At 41.0% G+C, this 26,884-nt stretch overlaps 3 protein-coding genes across 12 annotated transcripts in view; 1 reads left to right on the forward strand and 2 right to left on the reverse strand.

The window, feature by feature from the left end:
* Positions 1 to 243, reverse strand: part of OFD1 (OFD1 centriole and centriolar satellite protein) — a 38,376-nt gene extending 38,133 nt beyond the window's left edge. Inside the window, exon 1 of one of the 3 annotated variants that reach the window (XM_068919819.1) lies at positions 126 to 243. The gene's annotated coding sequence lies outside the window, so the exon portion shown is untranslated. The remainder of the gene's footprint in view (positions 1 to 125) is intronic. The other 2 variants (XM_068919810.1, XM_068919829.1) reach the window with 2 other exon arrangements.
* Positions 205 to 20,051, forward strand: TRAPPC2 (trafficking protein particle complex subunit 2). Of its 4 annotated transcripts, XM_068920397.1 has the most exons (6): positions 205 to 399; positions 1,205 to 1,314; positions 3,286 to 3,428; positions 4,269 to 4,356; positions 5,052 to 5,167; positions 19,501 to 20,051. In XM_068920397.1, the coding sequence occupies exons 2-5, from the start codon at positions 1,222 to 1,224 to the stop codon at positions 5,148 to 5,150; spliced, it is 423 nt and encodes a 140-aa protein (XP_068776498.1). In that variant the 5' UTR covers positions 205 to 399; positions 1,205 to 1,221; the 3' UTR covers positions 5,151 to 5,167; positions 19,501 to 20,051. The 4 variants fall into 4 exon arrangements, with proteins under 4 accessions (XP_068776498.1, XP_068776490.1, XP_068776507.1 ...); XM_068920389.1 differs by lacking the exon at positions 19,501 to 20,051 and having other exon boundaries at positions 3,286 to 3,430; positions 4,271 to 4,356; positions 5,052 to 6,390; XM_068920406.1 differs by lacking the exon at positions 19,501 to 20,051 and having other exon boundaries at positions 366 to 636; positions 5,052 to 6,390.
* Positions 11,504 to 20,561, reverse strand: RAB9A (RAB9A, member RAS oncogene family). Of its 5 annotated transcripts, none has more exons than XM_068920316.1 (2): positions 20,445 to 20,561; positions 11,504 to 12,591 (listed from the first exon to the last, which is right to left on the reverse strand). In XM_068920316.1, the coding sequence occupies exons 1-2, from the start codon at positions 20,534 to 20,536 to the stop codon at positions 11,952 to 11,954; spliced, it is 732 nt and encodes a 243-aa protein (XP_068776417.1). In that variant the 5' UTR covers positions 20,537 to 20,561; the 3' UTR covers positions 11,504 to 11,951. The 5 variants fall into 5 exon arrangements, with proteins under 5 accessions (XP_068776417.1, XP_068776426.1, XP_068776434.1 ...); XM_068920325.1 differs by having other exon boundaries at positions 20,441 to 20,559; XM_068920333.1 differs by having other exon boundaries at positions 20,368 to 20,554.
* Positions 20,562 to 26,884: the final 6,323 nt, after the last annotated feature.

The following is a 26,884-nucleotide window of genomic DNA, read 5'->3' on the forward strand; positions in this document are numbered from 1 at the left end:
CGGCCCGAGCCGCCAGGGCTAAGCCGGGGCCCGGGGCGGCTCTCAGGCGGCGAGGTGCCCCCTCCCCCGCCTCTGGGAACAAGGCCGGGGAAAGGCCCCCCCCCGCCCCGAGCGGACCCCACCACCTGCCCCGCCGCCGCTCGGCCGTCACGCAGCACCGGCCGGCAGTAGCGGCACTCGCGACAGCTTGGCAACGGCCGCTCGCCCGCCGTTAGGGAGCGCCCGGCAGCGGCTCTCGCGAGAGCTGGCAGCGGCCGCCCCCCGGCCAGCCACTGAGCTACGCCGGGCCGGCATTGGCCGCGGCCTTGGAGCGTCACGGGCGCGCGCCGGATGCTTGGGCGGGGCAGAAAGGCGTTACCGGGCGGCCGTTGGGAGCCGTTGGAGAGCTCGCGCTTGAGGGTAGGCGGCTGGGGTCGGGGCGGCCCGCTTGCGAGTATGGGGTAGCCTCACCCCCTCCCCCGCTCCGATTCCCCCGCCTGTTGCTTGGGCAGCCACTGCGGAGCTTGGCCGTCCTCCTGGGGACGGCAGCCCTCGGCAGTAGCGAGTGGTGCTGCTGTAGGCCCGAGGGCGTGGGCGGCGCTCAGGGCGTTGTAGCGCGGCGAGGAGATCCCTGACGCGGTTTTTCTTCTCCTCCGGGTAACTCTGGAGTCGCTGGGGTTGGGGCCGGGCCGCGGCGTCGCTGCCTTACAGAGCTTTGTGGTGTCTCGCCTTGAGTCGCCGCTGTTGGGTAGCGGTGGGACCCGTCCCACTCTGTGCGAGGGAAGGCGCTCTACGCACAGAGAACGGCGGAGGTCTTCGTCTCCGTCCGTTCCCCTTTTTATTGCTGGTATGTAGGACCCACAGGAAGAAAAAAGATGAAGATGTCTTTCAGAGGCTGTTTTACCACGTTATTTCACATGATCAATACCATCTAAGTCACTGGGAGTGCTGTCAGTAGATAAATTGACTCATCAGTCACTTCTAGAATAGAAGTCTTTAGGTAATAGTAATTAGAATCACTTCTAGGTGGTGATAGACTCCCCAGGGTTTTTTTCCCTTTTTTTTTTGAGTAGAAACATACCTACCTAAGCAAATGATTATCTGCTTTTAATCAACAGTAAATGCGGATAGGAAGTATGTTGGCTGATTTTTAGGAGCAGCTTGAGATGCATTAAGAGTTTGTATGTAGCATCATTGGTAAAGCATGTCTGTCTTTTTTCACAAGGAACGTTAATCTGAAGAATGTCTGGAAGCTTCTACTTTGTAATAGTGGGTCATCATGATAATCCCATATTTGAAATGGAATTTCTACCTCCTGGAAAAGCAGAATCCAAGGTATGTGGGTCAAAAATCTTATTAGTATCCAGTATCTTGTTTTGTTACAGAAACTTTGTGATAGCTGGTAGAACTTTGGAGTAATGAGCCTTTTAAAATCGCTTACCAGATCATACTAGTTCTCCAGAAACATGGTTTCCTTAAATATTCTGCTGCTGTATTGTGAAGACTATATGCTAGTCGTGCTTCAGTCATTTTTTTTTTAGTGTTTAGAGCTCTTATTCTGACTGTTCATTATCTAATGTCATTCTCTATTTTAGGGTATCTGTACACAGTAATAAGGAAAAATAAGGGGTATAAATATGAAAGCTCTATTTTATTGTTTTACATATTTATGGTACAAGAAAAATCTATTTAATTCTTATTTATTAGTCATGCTTTCTTTTCAGTAAGGAAGGTTTAAAATGTGTATTGGTTAATAATTATTAATAAGGATTTGAGAGTATGAGAAATGTAAGACTACTCAATATGTAGTGGGAAGAGAGTGTACCTATTAATTGTGATATTGTATCAAAGAATTAGTAGCCTTTAGAATGAAGGTGCATGCATGTGTGTGTGTCCGAACAATGGAAGTATGTGCTGTCACTGATTTAAACAGCATGGTTTCATCTGTATTTTGAACTAGTATCCCGTAAAAGATTGTAAATAAGATTCTTCAGGCTAGACATAGCGAGCGTAGGGAGGTATTGGATAGTGGAAAACTTCGTTTTCTCTGTTCTGCTAATAGAAATAGCTTGACTCAAATAAGTTTCCTGTCTGATTGAAGATGTAGTGCTAGATTTACTCCTAAGAGAATCTAAATTGCACTGAAAAACATGTAGGCATTGGCAACTGTCACTCTTGTTTCTCAGATACACCATTTAAGAGTGAATTCAGTGCAGATACACAGCCTCCTGAGCTAAACACCTTGTATGTATATGTAAATCACCACAAGCTTTTGATCTTCAAACTTTACTGCTTAATCTATTGCTCAGTATGTTTTAATGGAACTAGTGAAGCTGTTAATGCTCTGAGTCAGACTTGATTTGGGGGGAAAATACAGTGTGCCGCAAGGTGCGAGAGCAGCATTAATAGTATCCCTGTATTATAAGAAACCATGGAAGAGTACTCACATTCCCAGTCTAATGGAAGCTTACAGTACAGAAACAGCTTACCCATGTTTCTTCTTACTGGATGTCTGCTAATGTTCTAGTTATATTAAGTACGTGACTTTCCCCACACAGCTTGTTCTGGTATTCGGGCCAAGCACTGTGATTACTCTGTGACGGCTGTTCCTATTTATTATGGAAAGAGGTGCAACTTGTATCTACCGAAGATATATGTAATACCAATTGCTGGACTTTTTTCTACGCTAGGCTCTTTGTAGGGTGTAGGGGAAGAAGCACCAAAACAATCAAAAAAAAAAATCTAGGCAAATCTGAAAAAAGGAAAATCTTTCACTGATATCAATGCATCTGTCTTCTGTGTTTCTACTTTCCCTTCCTGTGCCTTTTTACACATTTTAACCCATTGTTTAGTTTTAGTCAAGTCTGACACAGAGGTTATGGTCCAAAAGATCCTAAATTGCTGTAAATTTCAGAAAAGCAGATGACTAGAAAGCAGGGAAAAAAACCTTATCAGGACCCCTGTTGTAGAAGGTTGAACCTCTGTGGGAGTTTACCCATTGGTAAACATCAGTGAATCCACGTGTGAACTCACTGTTGACATGTAATCGCACAGAAAGCAAGCTTTACTGGTTCTACTGTTCATAAGACTATTCTGGTGATGCTTTACCTTTTTTTCCTCTTGAAAGCAAAAATTGTCACTACACGTTATACTAGTTTAATCAAAAGGTGTCTCATATGTGGCAAAAGAGAGGAGTATAAAGAACTTCATGTAACTTGAGCCCTAGTTGTTCAGTTCCTTGAGCAAATTATCATTTGGATTTAACTCCCTGAATTACTAATCATCTGTTTTCTGAAATTGTATTAGGATGATCATCGCCATCTCAACCAGTTCATTGCCCATGCTGCTCTTGACCTAGTAGATGAGAACATGTGGCTTTCTAACAACATGTATCTGAAGACTGTGGACAAATTTAATGAATGGTTTGTTTCTGCTTTTGTCACAGCTGGACATATCCTTCTTTCTGTCTTCTCTCTCCCTGTAATTATGGAGCTGTTTGCCAGAAAGTGAAAAATTAGATGAAATGGCTTTGGAAGAGCTTTCTCTGCTAGTTTCAGCTATTTTTGTTAGAGAGAGCCACCAACTTCAGGAAGTAAGTTGGCAGGCACAGAAGTTGTTGCATATTGGGACTAATTAGAAAGATGGGCCTTTCCTTTTGGAGGAGCTGAAATAGTCTAATAAAATGTGAAGATTTTATGAAGTAGAGGAAAGAGAAATGAGAGAGGAATGGTATGAGAGGGTCTGTGCAAGCTTATCTTCTACTACATCCATCCATTTGATAGTGCTAGAGAGGAAAAGTAGGGATAAGCATGCTTGGTGTCAGTCACCCATATCTTCAAAATACAGATATCAAGGCTTGATCTTATGAAAATAAAGTCCTGACGGTGTTTGTTGTGAAACATTTGTTGTTTATAGCAAGTAGTCTTGGATGTCGTTGTAATTTCAGGGATATGGGGCAAAAGTTGCTGAGAAGGTCATTCCAATTCAGAATGGTCTGGCTTTGAAAAGAAATGCTTCCGTGCTTGAATGCAGAGGTGATTCCTTTTGTTTTCAAATGGAGGAATTTTAAAATATAAATGGAAACATAATGCTTTCTAAATTTCAGTGCTTCGGTTATTTCTTTAAATGCTTCCTCCTATACAGTTGCTGCTATTTCATGTAAAGCTAAACATTTTACACGTGTGCAGAATTAGGTGTAAATGCCTGTCTCTAAAAAAGACAAAATTTAATATATCTTTTTGGTAAAGTTACTTGGAGATGTTGAAAGTTAAATTTTCCTTAATTGCTTTACATATGAGATTTATAATGCTTCATGATGTCAGGCAAGAAGATGGAATTAAGAACTTCTTTAATGATGTCTATGACTTGTATATAAAGGTAAGAACCAACTTTTTATGAACTCACAGCAATATTTTTAAGTGTGTTCTGTTGTACATGCTTAAACATGCCTATATTACCATGTTTTCCTATGCTCACCAGTGTAAGGGAAGAAGCACCCATGCTGTCCACAGCAGCCAGAGTTGATAATGTGTGACATAAAGGCTACATTTACTATTTAACAGAACAGATTTTTTTAAAATCATTTATAAATTATGCTACTGTAGATTTTCATTTTTAGTCCACTGATATGGGGCAGTGTTTTGTCACATATGGTGATAATGAAAGCCAAGGACTGTTCTACAGAACAGCCTGGTACAAATGCATCTCTTGAGCAGGAGTAACCCATGTTTTCACAGCTGGGCTGTGTTTCCGCTAGATGGAGCAACTGCAAACATTGATTTGGAGTAGGAGGCCATCTCAGCCTGCTACTAAGACTCAAATGGTGCTACTTTTTTAAAATAGAAATTTCCACCAGTGTCATGATGGATTATTTCTTAGGAACTCTTTCTAAGAGATGGCTGTGCATGTATATGGGGAGAACGCAAGAGCAAGTGACTTGAAAGTCAGTATTTAAGTGTTCTCTGCTCTTAAATGGCACTACATAGGCTGAAAGCTAATACTAGTTGTCACTTGGAATATTTTTTTCAGTTCTGGACATTGTGTATATTTATGAGTTTTTCTTCTTTCCTCAGTTTGCAATGAATCCATTTTATGAACCCAATTCTCCTATTCGATCAAGTGCCTTTGAAAGGAAAGTGCAGTTCCTTGGGAAGAAACACCTTTTAAGCTGAATAAATAACTTTCCTAAGTGAGTGCTTTTTTGTACCTTTCTGATTATTTGAACTGTAGTACTTTTGGTTAGTTCTCAGCAGATAGACCAATCGGATGCTGAAGAAGTTTTTTTTGTTGATACAAATAAAAACAACCAACCTTCCCTGGTTAAAAGATGTATCTTAACAAGTTTCCATTTATATCTTATGAAAATTAAGTTTAAAATGTCAGGCTGAGTAGATACAAATCTGACTAGTCTACACTTGTGGGTGTCAAGAAACATGCAAAGTGTAAACCTCTTGATAGAGGGTGGGAGGAAATCAGTTCTAAACACAAAAGATGTCTTTCACTCATGTGATTTAAGAAGAGCAAAATGGAATTTCTGACTGTTCGACCTAAAAGCTTCATTTTGTTAAAAAGCTTTCTACTTACAGTCCTTAGCTAGAAAACTTACCCTGGAGAACATCAGACTAATTTTACCCCTCATGGTATTAAATCATGTCTATATCAATATTATAACATATGTAGATAAAGTGCTAAATATAAAGGAATGAGAGGGGTATCAGAAAAGGCTCTGCAGTGTTATCTTCAGTCTTTCAGCAAGTTTTAAAGCTTGAAATTGCAAATTACCAGCTGTTTTTAGTGAAATATGTATTTAGCTGCCGTGTTGTATCAGTGAAATGAATGAATAAAGTGGACCAAAACAGTTCTGTTTGCCCTGACTTTCAGTATAATTCACAAGTAGAAATAAATGCTCATGTACGTGTTTAAACCCGTCTTTACCATGAAACTCCATTTGTTGAGGTTTCAAAAGGCATTATTTGGCCCATTTGGCTATTGTTCCATTATGAATTGTGGTTAGGGGCCCTTTTGCAAAACTTGTCATCATTCCAAAATAGTAATTTAGCAAATACGCACCTAATGGTTTCACTTGTGTTACAATCTTTTAAACAGTTTGTTTCTTTTTGCAGCAAAATTGTATAAACTATTTTCTTGCACCTTTTGTTTAAATGTCTGAAAAGTAAATTCCAAAGGAAGTGGCAAGCTGTTCTAGAAAGTACATTTTGCATAGTCTGTATGACTAAAAAGACCATGTGAATAGGTGCTTTAAATGTATAGTCAGTCATTATTTCTTTGTAACATATGCTTACTCCTAAACTGTCACTGTAAAGTATACCATGAAAAAAGCAACAAATAATAGATTAAGAATATTTACCAGATATTTACCTTAAATAAAATGTGATATGGTGAGGTATGGATGCCTGTTGAGTGTACTTGAAATGATTTAAAAGAAAAATAGATGTCCATTGGCTACCTTTTTTGGAGGTACAGGAAGTGAAGATGGGAATATTTCTCTGTAGGAGTATTTCATAAAACTGCATCATATAGCACTTTGATAGTGTTATGTAATTTCATGTAAATCAGCAGATTCTTGGTAGATACATACATGAAACCAAGAGAAAAGTACTTGAGGTAAAGCATTCCTATTTATACAATAGGAGCCATTTAGTTGGAGCTCTTGTGCTGTTTTCTACCTCCTCCTCTAGTATGTCATTAACTGTACCTTCACTTAAAGAACTGACATAGACAATGTTTTAAGTTTCTTAATTAGAAATGATTAGCTCTTGAAAATAAGAATTACCATTCTTGCAGGGATCTAAGAGTGAGAAAGCTGTAAGGGAACAGCCTTCTTTTAATTCACGTAGCATCTGACTGGAAAAATTCTAACAGTTAAGGTTCAAGGAAATACTGATGTTAAATAGTCATTCATGTGATAATGAGAAAGTAAAAAATAAAGGATTAGTGCTGAGAGTTTTTATCACTTAAAAACAGACAATTATATTCTTTGCTACCATGAGAGTAGGAATTTTTATAAAATGAAAGCATTTTATCCCTTCTGTCCTAAGGCAGTTAGACAAATAGTGCCTATTCTCATGCTTTCTACCCCTTAACTCTTCTTATTTTCTTCTGAAACTGTGAAGGGGAAGGTAGATCCTATAGGCTTTAATGAAAACAGGCTGTTAGTGGCCATGGGAGAGGGAGAATTACAACCCAACTCATCTGATTTGTCCTTACAGCATTTGTGGTGGGGCAATTTATCTTATGACAATCTCCAAGAAACCAGGTTAGGTCTCTATGATTTCCCCCCACACATAGAGCATGTTTTGTGTTGTCACTTCCTGCAGTAAGCTGAAAGATTGCTATCTGGAAGTGACAGCTGGAAGACTTAGTTGTAATCAAAGTCACAGATCTGCTGTAGCCATGAAATACGTAGTTCTGGCATGTATCAGGCTGTGTATTTCCAACAATATGGAGGTCAGCAGACAGGGCAGAAGAGATACCTCCTTTGCAAGTATATATACCAAGCTCAGAGGCTTGGGCATATGAATTCAACTGAAGGCACTTATCAGTAGCAGTACGAGAAAGAAGTGACTAACCTGTGTTATGGAATAAAGGAAACAAAAAGCCATTGTGGGTTAAAGGGGCTAGAATTGTTCAAAAAAAGTACAAAAAACAAGTGTAAGGAAGTGACAACAAGATCATGAACCAGCCTTAACAAAACTAAGCTGGAAATACAGTTCCTAGAGTAAACTTCCTGCAGGGCTCTGCTATTAAGTAATCTGTTGTAGTTAACTGAGTCAATTTAGAGCTAGATCAATCTGAGGAACTATACAGCCACTAAAGTAAGGCACAAACTGGTTCTCAGAGTAGTAGATGCTCAGAGCATCTATGTACTCTGTTGTAACATGAGCTGTTAGCTGTGTCCTAGCTATTGTACACTGCTTGAAGTTTAAGAAAAAATGCAGTCTCTTCTTCCCATCCCTATTTTGTCTGTTTTAATATGTAGAGCTTTCACCAATCTATTTGCATGACTGTTTTTACTTTCAGGTTCCTTTTTTTGAGGATGTTCTAGGGCTGCTTCTCTAACTTTCTTGCTCCTCTTCTTAAAGGACATCTGGAATTTTGCATACATATCCTGTAGTATGCTGTATGTTGTTCTACAGAACCTTAGCTCTTGCTAACAAGACTCCTAATATTTAAGCTACATTAATAGTGGAAGTCAGAATGAACTGAAACATAAGACACAAGTGCCTGCCTTATCTCCATATTGAATCATAGATACTAAGGCTTCACCAAGTATAGGAGCGCATATTTATTAGTAAACATTATGAAGAATTTTTTGGTCTTATCCACATCTGTTTGTCATAGAACTTCTCCCTCCTCACCCCCACTTCTTTGAAGTATGCAGTAGTCTCCCTCTCAGACCAATTCCTGACCTCAACACAACTGCTATGCTATTGAGCATGTAAACTCCCTTTATTGTTAATAACCACTGTTGTGATTGGCGTACAACTTCAGTGCAGCAGTTCCTGGGCACATGGAATACATTTACATTGTATTAAGTATTATTTATTAAACCTACTTCTCAGTTTGCAGGTTTGGTAATAATGACATTACATAGAAAGGAAACAGAGGGGAAAAACACAGACAAGGACTGTTAGGCACAGGAAAGCCCCCTTGATCTTTGCGGGTTTTAAAATAGTGCTCATCCTTAATCTGTTTCCTTTTAGCAGTCTCTCTGACTTGAGTTGTATCTCAAGTCATGCTACCTTTATATACTATTACTGTTTTGTTTCAGCCTCACTTCTGCTAATCTGAAGGTTAAAAGAAGCTTTAAGTAGTGAAGGTATAGTTTTACTTTACAAGAAACATTTCATGTCATTAGTTTAGTTGCTTGTTTTGGGGGCTATCTTAGTTTTTAAAGTGTTTTCTTCTCTCAGCATAAAGTTAGAAGACTTTACAGTTAAGAGTCTCTTTCCTCACAGAATCACAGAATGGTTGAGGTTGGAAGGCACCTCTGGAGATCATCTAGTCCAATCCCTCCGCTCAAGCAGGGTCCTCTAGAACACATTGCCCAGGATCGTCTCCAGGCAGGTTTTGAATATCTCCAAGGAAGGAGACTCCACTACCTCTCTGGGCAACCTGTGCCAATGCTCTGTCACCCTCACAGGAAAGCAGTTTTTCCTCATGTTCAGGCGGAACTTCCTGTGTTTCAGTTTGTGCCTGTTGCCTCTTGTCCTGTCACTGGGCACCACGGAGAAGAGTCTGGCCCCATCCTCTTGGCACCCTCCCTTCAGAGACTTGTACACATTGATGAGATTCCCCCCTCCCCCAGTCTTCTCTTCTCCAGGCTGAACAGGCCCAGCTCTCTCAGCCTTTCCTCACAGGAGACATGCTCCAGTCCCCTCCTCATCTTTGTAGCCCTCCGCTGGACTCTCTCCAGTAGTGCCATGTCTCTCTTGTACTGGGGAGCCCAGAATTGGACACAGCACTCCAGGGGAGGCCTCCCCAGGGCTGAGGAGAGGGGCAGGATCACCTCCCTCCACCTGCTGGCAACACTCTGCCTAATGCACCCCAGGATCCCCTTGGCCTTCTTGGCCACCAGGGCACACTGCTGGCTCATGGTTGACTTGTTGTCCACCAGCACTCCCAGGTCCTTCTCAGCAGAGCTGCTTTCCAGCAGGTCAACCCCCAGCCTGTACTGGGGCATGGGGTTATTCCTGCCTAGGTGCAGGACCCTGCACTCGCCTTTGTGGAACTTCGTGAGCTTCTTCTCTGCCCAGCTCTCCAGCCTGTCCACAGCACAGCCCTCTGGTGTGTCAGCCACTCCCCCCAGTTTAGTATCCTCAGCAAACTTGCTGAGGGTGCACTCTGTCCCTCCCTCCAGGTCATTGATGAATACATTGAACAAGACTGGACTCAGTACTGACCCGTAGGGGACACTGCTAGCTACAGGCCTCCCACTAGGCTCTGCCACTGACCACAACCCTCCAAGCTCTGCCATCAGAGCTCTGCTATCCATCCAGTTCTCAGTCTGCCTTGCTGTCCACTCATTTAATCCACACTTCCTGAGCTTACCTATGAGGATGTGATGGGAGACAGTGTCAAAAGCCTTGCTGAAGTCCAGGGAGACAACAGACTAACTACAAATCTAATTAAATTTGACATAAGTAGCAGCTCAACCTACAATTAGCAATTAGGTAACTAAAGCTTGAAAAAAAATAGCACTGTTGCAGTATATGCAAGACTGTCAGAATGACATGGACTTAGAAAGTACATTGAGTAAAGAGATGGTGTTTCTGCTTAGAAGTAAATCTATGGAATAAAACAGTCCTGGAAAGGTACGAGTAAGAATAAAGTACATTCAGAGCAGAAAAGCATATTAAGAGCTACAAGAAGAGTTTGTTTTGCAAGCTTTACTTTCACAAAATTACACCTGGTACAGAGTTTGAACAGATATGTTAAGAGAAAACTCTTGCAGTTACTGTATGCTTAAGAAAGCTTTTCCCATGTTAGAAAAAAAAAGTTGCTCTATAGAAAGCAGTGTCTGTGTAGTTTAGTAAATAACATGGCATATTCTATAGGCCTCTGACTTCTGTTTGAGGTCTACGATGTGGGTACCAGAATGCCTGTTTGCAGTCAGATTACACATTGAAACAAGAGCATGCTTTCAAGTTTGCTATTATAAGGACATTTTGAGTACTACTATTCCTTTGAGAGCCAACTTTTAAACAACTTGTCATACAAGTATTCTACCACTGAACTGCAATAGAGAGACTCAAATATACATTTTGTGGTTTTATCTGCATTACTTTACAGAGATTGTCCATTAAATATAGAACTTCTGTTCATCATCCTGTAACAGGTACAGTAATATTAAAGACACTGGAATTTTTAATTTCAGATCCTACAATAACATATTAAATAAGGATCAAGTTCAGCTCAAATGTTAACTTACACTAGAGATAAAAGCTGTCACAATCTACTATAAGTCAAGAGCTTCCTGAGTTCTTCTATGTATTGCCAATCCTTAGTTTCACAGTACAGAGATCGCCAATAAACACATTCATAGCTCAGGTGAACAGTACCAAGAAGTTTGGAATTTTAACTGTAAACTAGAAATCCTCTTCCAAGTTACGACAAATTTGTATCCCCCAAAGAGCTATTAAAAGCTTACTAAATAAAGCATATAACTTCCATAACTAAAATTGTTGCAACCTCAGTTACCCAGATTTTTTTTTTTACCTGATTCATCAGAAAAATGCTAGAATAGGACTTAAGGCAGAGACATGTTTTAACTTTAGAAGTCATGAGCATTTTGCATTAAACTGCTGGAAAAATTAGTACGGCTTTAGAATAGTAAGTGAAATGAAAACAAATATTAAATGTAGGATTTTTTCCCCCCCCACTACCTTAAAACCTACATAAAGTCTAGTGACATTAGGCAATTACAGAAGACCTGAAGGAAAATTGTATTAACTTATAATAAAAAAACCTTAGAGATTAAGTACGACTCACATCGAAAGGAATGTAATGAGACTGAAGGTTTTAATATCTAGCATCGTTAAGAAACTGACTTCTAGTGAAACAAAAATGGAATGCTGATTTCGTAAAAATATATACACATATATAAAAGTTATCTGAATTCCAGAACAGTTTCTCCAAAGTAGTGCTTCTAGAAGTTTCAAGTTTTAATTATATTCAAAATATTTATCATTTGATTAACATGGCAAATTACATTCTTATATTAGTATATATTTACTTGACACTTTCCTAAACAGGAAGTGTCACTAATTCAATATTGGGTCACTCATGAGTGGAAGTTTTTCTTATGCTCCCCTTCGCTCCCCCGAGAAAGCAACAGAGTATTACAACTTTTAATATTAGAGTGGAACCCATTTGTTATTTTATCTACCACACCTTTCCAACCCTCTTAAAGAGCAAGCTAATCAAAAGTAATTTGGAAAAAAAAGAGTCAGTCAACAACAAGATGAACTGGGTTTCGGTTTCCGATGAAGGTTTACTGTATCTGTCTGAATAAAGTGATCTGATCTATCTTCAGAGGCTAGAACTCTTCTGACAGCTTCTTCAAAGGCTGCTGCAACATTTGTGGCATCTTTTGCACTGGTTTCAAAATAGGGATGGTTGCCATTATTCCTGCACCAGGCTTGGGCTTCTTCTGTAGACACTTGCCTTTCATTAATATCAACTTTGTTACCCAGTATCACAAATGGAAAACTTTCAGGCTCCTTAACATCTGCATAATAAATGAATTCTTTCTTCCAGTTGCTTAAATTTTGGAAACTTTGAGAGTCATCCACACTGAAAGTAAGCAGGCAACAGTCAGAACCTCTATAGAAAGGAGTCCGCAAGCTTCTAAAACGTTCTTGACCAGCTGTGTCCCATATCTGCATTGTAACAAAATGTCCATCCACTTCCAAATCTTTATTTAAGAATTCCACACCTATTGTATGAAACAGCTGTGCATCAAACTTGTTAGTGACATATCTGTTCATAAGCGAACTCTTCCCAACTCCGCCATCTCCCAGTAGTATAACTTTAAGGAGTGATGATTTTGCTGCCATTGTTACAGGAACGGATCCTCCTGGTTTTCTAGACCTGCAAAGTTTAAGAAAACTGTTGAAAAGGGGAGTTGTGAAAGAAAGAATGAATAGAAAAATTTAAACACACATACACACGCAAGTATCTAGGAAAGTGTTAATTAAAATCCACCAACATCAAGTGTCATGTATAAAAATATGCAGACTATACTAAATAGTTAAGGCGTAGATACTTATAGCAAGAATACCTCATTGACAGTACCAAGTGTTTAAGGGGTGTCTCTTCCACAGACTGCAGCCTGCATGGCAGTAGAAGCAGTACATTGCATGAATTACTGGTCTGTCACTTAAAACACTTGTCCCCGTAAATCTGAAGGTCTTAAGTTACAGTGTAAGCCTCCAAAGTTTGTGCAGAACAGATCAAATTAGATGACTACAACGACTCATTTACGTTCACTGAAAAAAGTGTCGAAGAAGGAGGAGCGAGAGGATTCTGTAGAGCGCATGCCTTTATAACTAGTCACTTCAGTCCATATTTCATTGGCAAAGTTACTTTTTTAATTTATGAAAGTTAAAAGGAAGCTTTAGGAATAAAGCAGGACACTAGCTGTTATGCTGTAACTACTGCTGCACTTTACCCAAAATTGCAACCAGATAAGCTCCCAAGGAATACAATAGTCTACAGACCAAACGTGAATGCCATAACTTCATAATTTATGTGGCTAACTTGTTTTGTTAGACAGTATTGGTACACAAACATTCAACGTTACACAGCATACTCCATATAAAACAGTGATGCTGAAGGAAATACTTCAATTACAATTACTACAAAAGCAAATTCACTGCTGCTGCTTTAAATGATACTCAAGAAAAACACCTAACACTGAGGCCAAGTCTACACCAACAGCTCAGTTAATTGTTCAACATTTCCCCTAGAATAAGTCAAAAAGCTTCAAAGTGCTGGTAAAGAGTCTGGCTGCCAGTACAGAGATTGTAAATTAGTGGCAACAGTGACTTTTTTTTTTTTTTAATAAAAACTACAGTCTGACAGTTTTATTTAATGATTTCTTTCTTTCTTTTTTTTTTTTTATAAAGTTAGTTCATTAGTATTTTTGCTAGCCCAGGGTTTGTCCTCGTTACACTAGCAGTTTTCCAGTACTACTGTAATAATAGAAAAATAAAGTGTTTTAATTGCTGGGGGTAAAGTTTCATTTTGAAGAGCCCAAACTTAAGTTTTCGTATGAGAAGAACTGCTGTTTCAATATCTGCCTGACACTGATAGAGCTCAAATTAATTCAGTAAAAATAGGCTTCCATTAAAACAGTGCCTATTTAAAATAGAAACAGGTCATTAGTAGCTTGGTTCATCTCCTTCTCTGAAGGAAGGAATGTGGTCTTGCTAGTTACTAGTATATACACCACCTGCAGAGAATGGCTATGGAATTAATACCCAATACAAACTGGCATATGAATCATATGATTGTGTGCAGCCTTAGAATCAAGGCCTACATTAGAAACCGAGAATTTCTGGAATTCATCTCCAGCTTTCCATCACTGAATATTTGTTAGACACAATCTACAGTAAGACATTTGTGAGAAATGCTCTACAGTTTAAGAGTACCTGAAGCTTCAACAAAGAAATTTCAATATAAGAAACAGTGACTGCTTCTAATAAAAATGTTCAGAACAAATTTATTCATTCTTGTACTGCAGAATTAAAAACAATGTTTATAAATCTTTTAACATTTGTACAAAGCTCACATCACAACAATATTTTAAAGACTGCTAAAGATCTACAAGTAGATTGTTTAGTTACCTTTCACAAAGCTGTGGGATAATTGTTATGGCTCATGATATGAGCACATACTTTTTTTTTTTTTTTTTAAATGTGAACAACAGCCTTAGAGTCACTGGACTATTTGCATGTGTTTTCCAGGTTCATGCTGAAAGTCTTTAAAATGCTCCAGTGTCCCCATTTATCTTCTTAATTCCTACTATTAGTTAAGGAATAAGTTATTTGAGCTACTCCATTATATAGTAACAACTTTTTATTAAATAATGTGTTTCTGAGAACAGAGGATACCAAATATGAACTGTTTTTCCATTTCAGTGGATGGAAAAGATTTTTTCCCTGTTCTATTGAAATCACAGCTTCCCTAAAAGACAAAAATGTGAATAAGTAACTGACTTACATTGTTCAGACTGGTACTGTACACTTGTTTCTTTGGCTTCTACAATTTTAAAATGGTCTAAGTGCAATTCTTTAACAGCCACATTTTAAACAAATCAGAAGTAAGGAAACCGTTAAACAATATCTAGTATTTGTGTGCATCTGGAACTGGAAGAGTCAACTTTAACAATTTAAGCTACATGGAATATTACAGTGAGGTCTAGAAGACTGATGACCACAAAAATACTTTCACCAGATAGACAGTTACTCTGTACAGCTGCATAAACTATTACAAGTATGCGTCAGACTAGAACCAAACTGCTGCAACTTTAACACAAGGGCTATAGAAGCAGTCTTCACAGTACTGATAAGCAAGTATCTCAATATGTTGCAAGCAACATCACTTTCCAGTACATTCAGCTTCCACAAGTAGAAGCTGTCATACTCAACCAGCACTTCATATTTTTATAGTTTTTACTTTGAAATAAGTAGGATGTATGTTCAGTTCTTTAAGTATGTGCTTAGAAGCCTCACCTGAAGCTGCACAGAAGCATATTTAAAGGCAAACTTAAGTGTGTATGTTTTGAAGCAGCAAAAACTTTATACAACTACAAACAGCTTTGTTGACTATATAACCAACTCTTACCTGTATTTAACTTTAATCCTTTGTGGCCCCACTGACTGATTACATGATTTAGAGTATCTGCAGGATCAGGATGATAGTTTTCAACACAAGAGGCTTCTGCATTCCCCCCCCCCCCCACACACACATCTTAAAAAAAGTTGTATTTTAAAAAGATTTGTGTTTGTAATTTGTTTTCTAAATTACAAAGCCCTAACACTCCAACAAGAACCAATGAAATAACACACTTAAGTCACCTGGAGGATTAGCGTTATTCCTCCTGTTACACACTTTAAATTCATCTGTATAACGTTTTTGGAAGAAACACTGTTAACATCTGATACCATATTTGTGAAGACTTATTACCCTAATTACCTTAATTGTTCAGTTTAAATCAGACAGTTTAATCAGTTTTAAAACAGATTTAGAGGGGTCTGCTTACACCAGAGAACATCAAAGGCTAGAAAAGGACAGTTATGCACTGAGCTCAAGCTTTGTCTACAGAAGAACACTGCTGGCCAACACAGTAATCACACCGTAGCTATGTGCCACCAAGGTACAACCTCACTTAAAACTATTATGTCAAAAGAGCCAGTTGAACCAATTTACAGTTCCACTTTTACCAGAGTGATACCAGGCTCAGCTATACACCAGGAAAAAAAAGCAACTTAATTTTTGCAGCAACTCAGTTCTTTTGTTTGTTTTTAAATAAACTCTAGAAACTGCTACACTGACTGCGAATCAGTTGCTCCATAAACCACCTGCTATATGAAGTCAAGACTAAACCCAAAGGCTTCCTTCAAAATATGTGGTGCTCTGTCCTTGAGAATTTTCTTAAAGCAATAAGCCTGCAGTACTCCAATACCTGCTTAAAACTAAATAAGGTTGTTAAGGAGTGCCAGTTGACTTGGAGAAAGCAACAAATCCGAGATAAGCCAGACTCAAGTTTGTTCCAACTAATTATGCTTGTTTCACGCTTTCAGCCTACAAGCCTGCTGAGAAGAGGGCCATCTTTTGTCAAACATTTAAGAAACACTGCATTTCAAAAAATAAAACCTTTTTATGAACAAGTACTCACAGTTAGCAGTTCCATAACACTAACAAATGTTTCATAACCTCCTATCAATTCTCAAATTTACACATTAAACATTGTTACCAGCTTTGAAGCTGGTAACTTCATCTACTAAGCCACAAGCATCAGACATTTAACAGCTTAGAAAAAGGATACCAACACTTCAAATATTTCTGGAAAAAAAAAAAAAACTTCCTCTGTGATAACAGTATCAATCCTCATAAGTCATCTTCACTCCCTCATAAATCATTTTTTATTAAAGCTAACTTGACATTAATGCTTTTAATAAAGCATTTGACAATATTTATCATTTTAATATGGAAGAAAAGTTGTTTCTTGTGGGTTGTTGGTTGCAGTAACTCAAGACATAATGACACAAATTGCCTCTCTGTAAAATATCTGAAAAACGCAAGAACTAGCAGAGTTGCAACAGCAGGGCAGAATCCAGAACTAGTCAAGTGTTGAAAACTACTTTTCACTCAATGTTGGTGTAGTTTTTACACTCCTTAACCCTCAATTACTACAGAATATTTACACTTATCAACTACAGCAGATCTGCAAGTTTTCACAAGGCCGAGAAGGATAGAGTAAAAAGGGATACGTTTGCTTCTAACTCAGGCCATGCACTGTTCTTGTATTTAGAAGAAATTAGTTTAATCTTCAGCCCATTAAGCACAACTGCTTCAGTGTTTAAGAGGCCTGTTTGACCTTAAAACACGTTGCTTTTAAATTAAAGGGGGAAATACAGAACTTAAGTCAAAGTGCTGTGTGTTGTGTACTTCTGAATGCATCACAAGCTTGTACATGAGGCAGCCTCAAAACTGACCTTTCCTCCATAGTGGACCTACATAAAAGCTAGGTATTAGGAATACTCCTTTACTGATGGCCTGACATACTCATCAGCAGCATATTTCTCAAGAAACCTGGAAGCTCTTCAATCACATGGCTTGACCTATTGAGATTCTAATATCTTGCAAGTCTTCCTTCCTTTATATGTGATTCTGCTCCTGCACAACTGAAAATAGTTTGTGTGTTGGACAGATTTTGATTACTTTGATGACAGGTTATCCGAGACGCCTTCCCCATCTTCCTTCTGAACTGTCTCTAGCTCCAACTAGACACACATACTTTATCTAACAGAGGAATACTGCTAAGTTTTATAAGTATTTGTAATATGAACACAATTCAAACTAGATTGACACAAAAAATATAAAATCAACAAAATACTCTGATAAAGTTGCACTTCCACCTTTCTATTAGAACTTCATGCACACCGTTCCACTACACAATACTGGCAGTTAGGGAAATTCCTCCCCTCCCGTAGCAAGAGGGCAGAGTGGTACTGTCTCTCATTTGTATAACCAAGAAATTAAAAATAACCTCACAAAGAAACTCAAAAGTGTTAAGTCCTATGTAGTTCAGTTCTCTAGCTCAAACTGTTGCCCTTGCATGACTCAGGACTGTGCAGGAAACAGCATCCAAGAGCAGGAATTCCTTAAGCCTGTAGAGCCCCTGGATCATGAAATTGTCCCAGTTATCTATTGCCAGATTGCTTTAGATATCAGAACTCGCACCTAACCACAAAACTCAATCAGCAAAACTTCTCAGGAGATATAGATGTATTTATACCTATGCTAATTTATTCTTGCAGAGACCTGGCCATCACATTCCATATCTTGTTCTCCACTTTCAAGCAGAATGAACAAACCCTGTTGCCTATTCTTTCTGCTTTAACTAGTTTAGGCCTCTCAGCAGCTCCCAGCTGAACATTGTCCAGTTGAGATATTCTATTGTTTTCAGCCAACTTCAAAACTTCATTAGGTGCTGCTGCTCTTGGTCTAACCTTTATTTCTAAGAATTCATGAGACCACATTAATTGACATTCTCCCTGCAACCTCTGTCATGGCTTCCACCCTCTCAGTCTTATCAAGCAGTTACTTCTGCTCATATGTGCTAATCTTTCTCCCTTACACTAGTTTCCCCTTTCCTCCACGGACTCTTACAACAGAAGCCTGTATTGGTCAGATCACATTATGGATTCATATTCCTTCCAATAAAACTATGTTACTAAATCCCATCCTTAAGAAAGGAAGCGAGTTACTCGGGACCAGGCCAACAGATTGTCTGTATGGTAGAGAACTAAGAAAGAAAAAAAGAAAAGGAGAATGAACAGTATTAAAAAAAACTTAAGGAATTTGACATGCTTTTTTGATGGAAACTTCTTACTCATTGTGAAATATGTAAAGTTGCAGTCTTAATGAGTTGAGAGATCTGTTTCTCACAATTAAAAAAAAAAGCTTGAAAAATCAAATACCTCATCTGATCCTCAGCAATTTTTTCACATATTTTCAATTTAAGAAAATTGATGGATTATTTGAGCACTCAGACGTGAAACAAGCATGGCCGCAGACCATTGTCAGTTCATTAATCCTATTTTTAGCTTAATAGAAAAAAGCTTTACTAAAGTTAAGACAACAAACAGAACTCAATGCAAGCTGAAAGAAGATGAAAAGAAGAAGAAAGTCCACTATAAATTCCACTTGGCACTGAGACAGAGATGCAGTACTATCCTTTAGTTAGTTTTCTCCAGGAATCAAGGTGCCAGAAAAAGTCTTATTTGGGTAGAGTCCAGTAAACAGTTCTCCCTCTAGTCTGCCTTTACTGGTTGTTACTTTACAAACCCTACTGCTCTAAAAAAATAAATAAATAAAATTAAGAAAAAAAAGCATGAAATCAATAAGGACAGCAACAATTTCAGTGTTGTACAAAAACTTAAGAGTCAAGACAAATAAAAACACAAGCTTATTTAGTAGAACTGTACAGAAGGGGAAAAAAAAGAAAAAAGAAAAACACTTCGTGGAGTAGCAGACTCCACAACAGCTATCTGCAAACAAATTAGTGTTTTGTTTAAATTCCAAAATAAAAGTTTAGCCAAGGAGTTCCCTACATGCCTACCCCATGCAAGTTAATAGAACTCAACGCTCTCCACACAGGCCGTTTTACATAGTCTTGCTAGAGATGCCATTTAACATATGGCAAGAAAACTGGTCTTAAAGAAACTGTTACTTTTGTAACAGTCTGTTTTTCATTCACTTCTTTTACAGAAGTAACATTCAGCACAGAACGCTAGTAGTGAAACTGTTGGTTAACTACTTGGAGGTAAAAGATTCAGCAGTGCTAACCTACTGCTTTTGGCTCTCCGGCCATCACAAGATGGAAGTTTGTATGGCCATCTACCAGGATCAGAAAAGCAACTGGCTGTCGCGAACAACAGAGCTAATTCATTGCTAGTCCTTTCTGAATAGGCGACAAATGCCAGCTACCGCGATCAGGGTCCGCTTGGGAACACAGAAGCACTTCTTCAGCGGACAGCAACAGCAAAAGGCAACGAGGGGGATCTTCTTTTTCTAAAGTCTGCAAGAAGTTACGGACACAGGCACGACACCAAGTTTCACGCAGACAGACCGGAGATCCTAATCAGCGCTGAGGAGGCGCCGCCGAGACTGATCATGCGCCAGCCGGGAATCGCTCGGCTGGAGCTGCCTCTCCAGGGAGGCACCGCTCGACAGACCGGTCACGGGATCCCCGATCACGCCACCTTTCCCCTGCAGCTCGCACAAAGTTTGAGGAGCGCCCGCAGCCCTCGCCCGCCCGCAGCTCCCAGCCAGGGCCGCGCTCCCCGTCGCCACCGGGGCGCCGGCCCGCCGCCCCCGCCGCCGCCTCGCACCGGCCACCCGCGGGCAACGGCCGCCGGGCGCGCCGCGGCAACCGGCGGCCAAGGACTACGCGGCGGAAGGAAAGGGAGGGGGGCGGGTAACGAACCGCCGCTCGCCCCCAAGGCCGGCGGGGCAGGAGCGCGGCGTCCCCAGCGCGGCAGCTCTCCCCAGGACACCTGCCCCGCCGCCGCCGCCGCCGCCGCCGCTGCCCCAGCGCCGACCGCCGTCCCCCGGAGCCGACGACGCTGCCCACACCTGCCGGGAGAAAGGAGGGGACGGGCACCGAGGAAGAAAAGGAGGATCCCACCCTGCCAACGCCGGCCGATACCTGCCGCGGGGCGAAGGCTGCTGCCGCCGGCCCGGAGGTGCGCCGCTGCCTGAAACCGCGACCGCTGCCGGCCGCGGGCGAAGGAAGAAACAACATGGCGGAGCGGGCGGGGGCGGGGGCGGGGGTCACGTGGGCCGAGCCCCCGCCCCGGCGGCCCCTCCCACACCAGCGGGCGGGGCGGGGCGGGGCGGGGCGGGGCGGGGCGGGGCGGTGGCTCACCACCCCGCCAGAGCGCGTTGGGGGCGGGGCGGCGCCGTTGGGGGCGGGGCCTCTCGCGGGAGGGAGCCGGTAAGCGGGCAGCCGTTTACTGTCACAGGCGCCACCAGGGCGGCGGCGGCGGCGGCCAAAACGCGTTTGGTTAGCAGGCAGCCTCCTGACGTGGGCAGGAATAAGGGCTCCGCAGAACAGGCTTTCCGTGCGGTTGAATAATCCTGCCTGGTCACGCAAACCGAGCGGCGGCGGCGGCGGAGGAGGAGGAGGAGGACTACTGGCTGACGCCTGTCCCTCGCTCTTGCTGTCCCTGGAGCACCTAACCTCAGGCTGGTGCCTGGAGGTGGAGTGACTGGTACAAACACTTACCTGCCGCACGATAGAGCAGAGCTTGGGAGGCCAAGGTGAGACAAACACCTATAGGCGTGACGCACTGAGCTTTTAACAAACTGGAGATTCACTCTGCAATGTTCTTAATTAAGCTTGTTATCTCACTGCTCTCGTTTTTGACACGTTTATTGAAAGTAACCGCTCTAGAGAGATAAGTGCTGAGGAAAGCTCTTCTCTCTGGAAAGTTCTTAGCATAAATGTCTCCTGGCTGGGGATTCCCATGGGAGTCCCCTATTAGAATAAGTAGAATAAAACAAATGCGCCCCCCCCCCCCATAAGCAGGGAGAAAACAGACTGGGATATTTTTGTTCAACCATCTGTTCATGACCAGAAAAAACTTCTAGTGTTAGTAAGCTGCTATGTGGCACTTAGTATCAATACACTGGCATAATAATGTAATAATATGATAACATATTATCAATCTATTGTATCAATGCATGGCAATACTTCTGAGTTAACACAACTGTGTAACATTTAAAAGAAGAAACCATTTTTCTGTTACAAGAAGATACATTTTTTTTGCTCTAGAATACTCTGAATTATTATGCTTTAAAATTACACCTTTATATATTAGCGGCAGTTCAGAGCTGTTTGTTAATAGTAATAGTAGTAGTGTTATCTGCACCAGAGGCCCATAAAGGCAGATTTATCATTGAAAGACAGCTTCACTTTACAGGTTTAGAGGTTTAAACATATATGTATCAGTGAAAGAACTAAATAAAATCTAAAGTGTGCTATTTAAAAGGAGCACTTAGTCAGACACTTTTCTCCTATAGTCATTCAGAAAAGTCAACTTGACTGTAAATTTAAGCAATATTACAAGAAATAAATCTAAAGAGATTGGTGATAGAGTGTTTCTACACAGTGTTCTGTGTTCCTACAGCGTTTTATAAGGATAGGGCAAAATGTAAACAAAACCACAAGAGTCAAAATGTATTTAAGCATATTTAAAGACATTCCCACATCATCAATAGGAGTAAGTGAGGGTAGACTTAACAAAAAAGCATTTGAAGTATTACAGCCTCCTTTAATAAACTTCACACACAATAAGGGAGAGGCAACTGGACTGGATTTGCCATTTGCACAATCATCTCTTTTTGGATCAGATTTACAACAGGGCCTAAGGAATGGAAAACAAGATTTCAATTTTATCAAAAGGAAATGTCTCCTACTGACAAGAGCAAAACTATTAAAAGGCAGTCCATGCCAAAGGCAAATCTGATGATAGTAGACCCATTCTTATTTAAGAAACCTAGACTTTAAATTTTTTTCAACACTCTTTTCTTGGGAACAGCAGTTATCCGGTGCTGAAGTACAATACGAGGAAGTGCTGGGGGGTAGAAAAAAACATATTTAAATTATGATAATTCTGAGACATAAGTTCTGATCATTTATGGTACTATTATGTGATTTGAAAAAAAAATCTCTGCTTAGAAATGGAGGAAATAATTATTTTGAATTAGTATCTTTTGGGGTGAAGCTACCATATTTTTTTTCTTGAGACAATACTCATTCTCAGAACCTGTGCACATTTAAGGAAATGTAAAATTCTAGTTAGAAACAAAATTCTCCTTAAACTTTGGTGACAGGATTTATCTATATTTCATTTGTATAGGAACAGTAAAGAAGAAAAGGAATATGGCATAATCATGTTATGACTGTGATTCTGTAAAGGTATCTATGGAGTTACTCTTATTGTGAAAATTAAGCATATGCACACACGCTTGAGGATCAGGGACTGAAACTGCTTTTTTCATCTCTTCTGCCCAATTATTAACCTATATAACAAACCACATAGCTGCTGTAGAATGAGGAAAAAGTCCAGAATGAATTCTGTCCTTGATAGGCCTGCGCCCCTGAAATACACCTGCCAGTCCTTAGGACCAGATGGAAAAATGCCCAGCTAAGAGCTGTTTTGAAAAGCGTACACCAAAATCATTCTGATTTTAGATTGCACAGATGATGCCTGGCCACAACAGTGCCATAGGCCCTGCAGCCTCTCCCTGGCCAGCCCAGCGCAGGGCCAGGTACTCCTGCCCCTGTCCTGCTCCAGCTGCGCAGCTGGCTGGGTGGGAGCGTGTGGGTGCTGCCTCGGGGTCCTCTCGCATATGGGACTGTGTTTTGGCTCCAGCCCTTGCCCGGGGGCTGCCTGTGCCATGCAGCCTCCTCCATGCACCTCTGACCTCTACTTGATGCCCCAGCTCCTCCTCGGCCCGGCCTCACTGCTGCGGGCTTGTCTGGTGATCACTGGGCTCTGGGCGGGTCCTGAGCATTGCCAGTGGGACAGCTCTGCTCTTCTGCTTTGGGTACCGGGGGACTGCGCCCTTTTTTACTGCAGGCACTGCCCCGGCCTGCCTTGTCACCCTCGGCTGCTCGCCTGCCTCCCTGCGCGGAGCAACCCGCTCCTGCTGCTCCCTCACATGCGTGTGCATCAGAAAGTTGATTTTGGATCTTAAGGATTTTATTCACATAGTTGTACTCATGAATAGATAATTGTTTTGATGTCACATGGGCTAGTAAATGGCTCAAAAATAACATCCCAATGGCAAATAAAGGACTTTTTTTTTTTTTTTTTGTGCATGAGAAAGTTCTGTATCAGCAGATCTTGTGAATAATGCTTTTTACCATCCATAGTTGGCAAGGAGACTTTGTCCTATCCTGGCAAGTAATGACATGGCCTCAATAAAACATAACTTTGTCACCTCCTGGCTGAATTACAGCAGTACAAAATAAGGGGATATGAAGTCATCTGCCTTTATTGCTCTGCTAATACCAGAACACAGCAAGCAACTCCCCAAGCAAACCAAGAAATTATCAAAGTGCTCTTGTTTCTTTCCTTATCTTAAGGCACTCAATGAACTGGGCCATTATACCCAAAAGATTTCCTGAAGGACTGTAATTCAACACATTTGCTTCTCAGCCACAGCCTAATAGTGTTACCAGGTAAATTTTCTTTGCTCCTGAAGAAAAATGACTCTTTTTTTTTTTGTTTGAAGAGATGCAGTTCTTGTCTTCAAGAACAAATGTGCATAGCACAGCAGACTGAATTGAATACATTTTAAATAAACAATAAACAGCACAACTTCCCTTTTGGCTAGGAAAGGAGGAAAGAGAAGGAGAAACAACAAATGGCAGCAGAATACTCCCCTGAAAAGTGCTACAGTAAAACAGTTGTGAGGGAGATATAAGAGGCCCTTATTGGAATGGAGTGAAAAGGATCTTGCAGTGAAACTCCTGGAACCAGTAGGAGTTTTGTCATTAATGTTAAGGAAGCAATATCGACTCCTATTTATTAATAAAATACTTCTCAGCATAATAGCTTTGCTTTAACATTAAAAATTGGGTGAAATTAATTATGAATTTAGCTATCATCATCCTAAGCCACATATTAAATGTCTTGCTGCTGTAGGCTTCTTAAGCTTTGAGTACAGTCTACATCTAAGACCTTACTACTAAATCATAGCATTCGGGAAGTAGCTGTGTGCAAATTTACAGCCAGTGTTTCTGGAAAATCCCAGGGAAGACGAAGACAGACTTAAGTCTTACTCTGCAAACATTTGCCCTGTGTCTGCTTGGAGTACCTCTAACGTCATCATGCTGCTTTGCAGAGAAGCACCACAGATAGGCTAAACATCATACCAAAAATAATTGTCTCCACTTTAAAAAGTTAAGAGATTTTTCCCATCAGGAACAAATGGAAAAAGGAAGTCTTCAACAACACAAGAAGAATCTAATTTTTGAAAGTTTTCCTTTTGTTCTTGCTTTTGGACTCTGACACTTCCTGTATTCCAGTTATCTGGACCCTCATGCTGACGTATACGCTATGTAGTTGACGTTTTAGGGCCATTTTGGGCCAAAGAATACAAGCTTATCCAGACAAACATTATAAGCCTGCTCTGTTACACAGTCTAGGTAGGAACAATATAACATACTGACAAACCGCAGCCAGGAGCAGTACTTTGCATAGCAAAACTAAGACCACACCTTTGTAAATAATCTCAGAAAGTCTACATGGTTTGAATGATTGTCTCTCATACTTGGCATCGCACGTCTGTAGTGTATTCAGATACATAGTGACACAATAGATGACATCCACTTTCTAGGAAACCTTTCAACTAAAAAACCTACAAGCGGAGAAGAAAAGTTAAGATAGTTGTCAGGGCATGGCAAGGCCGGGGGCTCCACGGGGCTGGTGTAGGGGGCTGCCGGTGGGACCTGTCCAGTGCTGGCCACTAGGGCCCATCCCCCTGCCCTGAGGGCGCAGGGCCCTGGGGGCAGCTGCAGCAGCCCCAGTCCTGGGTGGGGCGCATTGGGCACCCCCACGGGGACGAGACAGGGCCCGTGCTGGGGCCAGAGTGCAGGTCGGGGGTCCTGTGTCTGGGCAGGGGCAGGGCCACGGCGAGGCTGGAGCCGGCACCGCTGTGGCGTCTCGGGGCAGCGACTGAGCGCAGGCTGGGCTGGGAGGGGGCTGGGGCTGGTGGCAGGGAGGAAGCCAAGGGAGGACAGGCGGGCAGGGAAAGGGAGGGTTGCCGAGGCCCCCAGGGACTGGACTGATAGTAAGGCTGTGCTCGACAGTGAATAAAGTAGTATATATATTCTCTCTTAAAACTGAAATCAAACAGGCTTGGATACAAACACAGATGGAAAAATGGCTACATTGGTGATAGGAACTGAGTTTGAGTATGGTTTCATATACAGTTTTACCAACTGTTAAATGAAGTTGTGAGCAGCACAGCTATCGACATGAACTCGGCCTAAGGTGAAACTGAATCTGGACAAGTTTCTTCATCAGCACTGGAACTAACAAAGCCAGGCTTCATACAGATTTGGGGCCTGATCACACTTGCAATGACTCCCGTTTGCTCCCTCCCCCACCCAATACATTCTGTGCTAATTTCTGCCGGTATTCCCAGGTCTCTTCCCTATCCCAAACTGCTGCTATGTGTGTGTTGATTAGGGGTTAGCAGCTCAAATAGAATAGGTGGCTCTAAGGGCTCGGTCTCTTTCAGTAAGAGCATAAATTTCTTGTCATGATCATTGAATTTCACAAAATTTACAGAAATATCTTCATCTTTTAATGTCTATCCTTGTAACAAGACTCGTTAAAGAAAGTTATCAGGTTCAATTGTTGTTGGGAAGGAGGCAATGGAGGAATGCCTGCTCATGTCTTACTACTATAGAAAACTACTTTAAAAATCTGGATTTAGAATTGCAAGACTACTGAGAACTTGCCATAAGAGTACTAATTGCTATCAATTCCAAATGGATGAAAGAAAGTTTAAAGGATAGATGCAAAGGGGGCATGGTTGTAATTGATTTGACTAAGCAGTTACTGCCAATTGTTTCTCTATCATAAACAGCAACTGCAGTTGTTAGTAACTGGATATTGTTATTCTCCAGTCTTAGGAGAAAGGGAGAAAGGGCTAGAAGCGAAAGGGGTGGAAAGCAAACCCTCTTGCTGCTGTTGCAGGTACAGTTCACTCAGATCAGCACTGAGGCACATGTGTTCAGTGATCTAAAAAATTTCAACATAGCCACTGTTTATTTTTTAACTGCTCGGTTAATAGAGCTCTGTAGAAAGCCCCAGTCATGTTGGAGTGTATAGCTTAGCGCTATACATTTAGCGATGGGCAGTTTAAAAGAAAATGATGTTTCGCATCATGTCACAATTATAGGCAGTGTTATGGCAACCAATTTTAGTTCTGTCTCATAAAAAGGCTATCTCTGTCTTTTAATGTTTCCCTTCTCTAGGACAAAACTTAGATGAGCTGTACATTACTGGAACGGCTTCAAAACCATCTGCAGGCAGAAATTATGAGTGTCTACTGTTCATAGCTAAAATAA

The sequence above is a fragment of the Struthio camelus genome, chromosome 1 (assembly GCF_040807025.1).
Source record: "Struthio camelus isolate bStrCam1 chromosome 1, bStrCam1.hap1, whole genome shotgun sequence".
Taxonomy (NCBI): Eukaryota; Metazoa; Chordata; class Aves; order Struthioniformes; family Struthionidae; genus Struthio; species Struthio camelus.

Coding starts and splice junctions, on each gene's coding strand:
- TRAPPC2 (XM_068920397.1), top strand. CDS start 1,222: ATGTCTGGAAGCTTCTACTTTGTAATAGTGGGTCATCATGATAATCCC. Junction 1,315..3,285: donor CTGGAAAAGCAGAATCCAAG/GTATGTGGGTCA, acceptor AAATTGTATTAG/GATGATCATCGCCATCTCAA. Junction 3,429..4,268: donor TCTGCTTTTGTCACAGCTGG/ACATATCCTTCT, acceptor CTTAATTGCTTT/ACATATGAGATTTATAATGC.
- RAB9A (XM_068920316.1), bottom strand. CDS start 20,536: ATGTTGTTTCTTCCTTCGCCCGCGGCCGGCAGCGGTCGCGGTTTCAGG. Junction 12,592..20,444: donor GCAGCAGCCTTCGCCCCGCG/GCAGGTATCGGC, acceptor TAAACTTTGCAG/GTCTAGAAAACCAGGAGGAT.